General features: G+C 38.1%; 1 protein-coding gene across 1 annotated transcript; it reads left to right on the top strand.

Annotated features, from left to right (window-relative positions):
• The first annotated feature begins 295 nt into the window (after positions 1 to 295).
• Positions 296 to 1291, top strand: LOC138869459 (uncharacterized). Its single transcript, XM_070147078.1, has one exon. The coding sequence runs from the start codon at positions 296 to 298 to the stop codon at positions 1289 to 1291; it is 996 nt and encodes a 331-aa protein (XP_070003179.1).
• Positions 1292 to 3471: the final 2180 nt, after the last annotated feature.

Raw genomic sequence — 3471 nt, 5'->3', positions numbered from 1 at the left:
TTCTACTCTCGGTTTGGAGACAAAAATCTTCAGCCTTTTTACTCCTTTTGTGTTTGGTTTGAAGAAATAAAATCCTCACCTATGTATTTAATCTGTTTCTATTAAAGTTATTCGGTTTGAAGATTTTAAATACTTCACCGTTAGTTAATTTTGTTTATGTTTTGTGATTAACAAAAATGATAGAAACAAGAACTCCTGTAGTTGGCTCTACGAGCAATGTTGCTTCTTCCAGTCGTTCCGTGCCACCAGCGGCTCCGGCGGAAAAGCCCGGAAACTTTTTCGGGATTGACTTCAAATGGTGGCAACAAAAGATGTTCTTCTATTTGTCTACTTTGAGTCTTCAGAAGTCATCAAAGAGGACGTTCCAGTTCTGCCGGAATCAACTCCTGAGAATGAACGTTTTATGGTGACTGAAGCATGGAAGCACTCAGATTTCCTATACAAGAATTACATCCTTAGCGGACTGGAGGATGATCTTTATAATGTCTATAGTAATGTGAAAACTTCGAAAGAACTATGGGGGGCATTGGAAAATAAGTATAAAATCGAGGATGTCGGTTTGAAGAAATTCGTTGCAGCCAAGTTTTTGGACTATAAGATGGTAGACAATAAGCCTGTCATTAACCAAGTTCAAGAGCTACAAGTTATCATTCATGATCTCTTTGCAGAAGGTATAATCCGAATTAATGCTTTTGTTGAAAGTATCAATTCTGTTACTAATTATGAATTTTTTGTTGAAGGTTTGGTCATCAATGAGGCATTTCAAGTTACAACAATGATTCAGAAGTTGCCTTCTTTATGGAGGGACTTTAAAAACTACTTGAAACACAAACGCAAGGAGATGAAACTCGAAGATTTCATTGTTCGATTGAGGATCGAAGAGGACAATAAAGCTGCAGAAAATAAGACACGTGGGAACTCAACAATTATGAGAGAAAATATTATTGAAACTGCTCCAACTAATTCGAAGAAGAGGAAGAAGTATTCTGGACCAAACAACTATCCTAGCAAGAAGAAATTCAAGGAAAACTGCCACAATTGTGGAAAGGTTGGACACAAAGCTACAAAATGTCGTGCTCTAAAGAAAGAGAAGAAAAAGGGTCAAGCAAATATGGTTCAACCAAATGATGATATTGATGACTTGTGCGCTATGTTATCTGAATGCAACTTAGTGGGAAATCCTAAGGAGTGGCGGATTGATTCTGGTGCCACCTGCCATGTTTGTGCAGTTAGAGAAACATTTGCTTCATATGCTCCTGATCGGGTCCAAACCTGCACTACTATTGAGTAGCAAGGACGGTCGATGCAGTTTTACCCAACAAGGTCAGGATCGATTCACATGGAGTTAATTTGTTTGGAGTTGGGTTTATATCCAAGTAGAGATGCGAGTTTTGCTCTTAATTGTACTTTCACAAATGGTTGATTTGTTTTCTACTTCTAGTTTTATTTTATAGCATGCAGTATTAAAAGCTAAGTACAATGTTTTTGTTGTTTGTTTTCAAGGTTTTAAAGGGACTAGGATAGTGACTTCCACCTAGGTGGATATCTAACAGGTAGTAAGAATCTAGGACAATCATGTGATTAATTGGGGTCTTAATATAGCTATCATACTCAGGTACTCACTCTATACCTCTTGGTAGTTTGAGTGATTTTGCCCAATTTGGCTTTCTCAAGTCCAAATGGGTATTCATACAATTCAAGTAATTTTAGCTCAAGTCGGGTATTACTATCTCTAGGTTTAACCCTATAATTGGGGCTATTAATTTCTTGAGTTTACCCCAATTCCTTGTTAGCATAGTTTTCCTAGACTTAATCCCTCTTTTTTAAGTAGAGACTAAGTCATGAAGGCATAAATCAGTGTTTGCACTAGCAAGAACTAGGCTAAAAATCACTAACCGATACACATTCAAGCCCTAAAATTCAAGACCCATTAAATACCCACACTAGGTTTGGGTCACAACCTTAGCTATGGATTTAACTACTCATGAAAATAGCAGAAATCAAAGATAAAGAGAAGAGAAAATCCATAATACTAAATTAAAAGATGGAAATCTAATATTATAAGGTGAATCTTGTATAAAATTGTCCAAATAGGAAAACCTAGACATCTCACATGCTTAGCAAAACATAACATAACCTAAAATTGACAAAAAGGTCTATTTATACTAAGCTAAAATTTCCGGACAAAAATACCTCTATAGAGGTTTCGCGGCCACTTAATTCTGACCGCGACCACACTCTTGATTTTGTGGCCGCGTAATATTGAGCACGGTCCATGTTTCTTTACATTTGAGACTGGGTTGGAATTTGTTTCGCAGACCATGTATTTTTTTATCGCATTTGTGTGGGCGATTTTCGCGGCCGCGTATTCTTGACGCGGACCACTTTCTTCATTTTTGCATAACTTGCAAAGTCTCTGATCCTTAGCACACGCTGTCAGCGGAATTTCAATCGCGGTCGCGCCAGTAATTTAGCGGCATCGTCTTTCTATCGTTGTCCGCACCCATGCTTGTTCCCAAAACCTCTTCTCTAAATCTCTACTTCGCGGTCCGTGAATTATGGCCGTCTTAGCGTTGATCCTTACGCGGCCGCACTTTTATGTCGCGGTTTGCGCTCTTATCCCAGTCTTGGATTTGTTCAAGTTTGACTCCTTTATGAGTTGATTATGGCTTCTTTGGCTCATTTTGAACAAACCCTGCAAGCAAGTACATTAAGTTAGTTTCCGGGAATATCTTCATGCATTTTTTACCCAAAACCTAAGTAAAAGAGAGCAAATAATAGGTTAAAATCCCTACTTATCAACTCCCCCAAACTTAAGCTTTTTCTTGACCTCAAGCAAACAAGGTAATTCCCACCTCCACAAGAAAAAGAAGGGAGAATTTCAGCTGTCCTAAGGTGTCTTCATCAAGCATCAAGTGGGACTAACAATTACCCTCAACACAAATGAATTATCAACAACACAAAACCTTTTGAGTACCATATTTCTAATACAACACTAGAGCATCAAAAATTGACTAAATTCACCAAGGAAGCTCGCTCTATTACGTAGGTTGTTGTGGAACCCAAACTCTTTCTCCTCTAATCTCCATAAGCAAATCTCACTTAAGAATTGTAGCACTCAAAACAAGGATTGTGAAGAAGTACACTCATCTCTCACAAGTCCGGCTCTAAGTAACATAGGCTTGCCCCTAATGTAAATCACCACTAATGAATGTTCACTCAACTCGAAATCATATAGGGCTTTTGCGGGAATGTAATGAAGGCCTTTGGATCAAGGTAGGACTTATCGGTCTATGAAGGTTTCATCTTTCCTTAAGCACTTCATTTTCTCATTTCGGCTCACACATTCTTGATTCTTTGAGTCATTTTCTTCCTCCTTAGGGGAACTAGAGAGATACACTATCACTCTTTCTTGTTCACGACGATCATTTTTCTCATTTTCTAATCATTCCATGCCTTTCATCATTGCTT

This window comes from Nicotiana sylvestris, chromosome 5, assembly GCF_000393655.2.
Source record: "Nicotiana sylvestris chromosome 5, ASM39365v2, whole genome shotgun sequence".
NCBI classification, from domain to species: Eukaryota; Viridiplantae; Streptophyta; class Magnoliopsida; order Solanales; family Solanaceae; genus Nicotiana; species Nicotiana sylvestris.
This window is presented reverse-complemented; position numbering and strand designations above follow the sequence as displayed.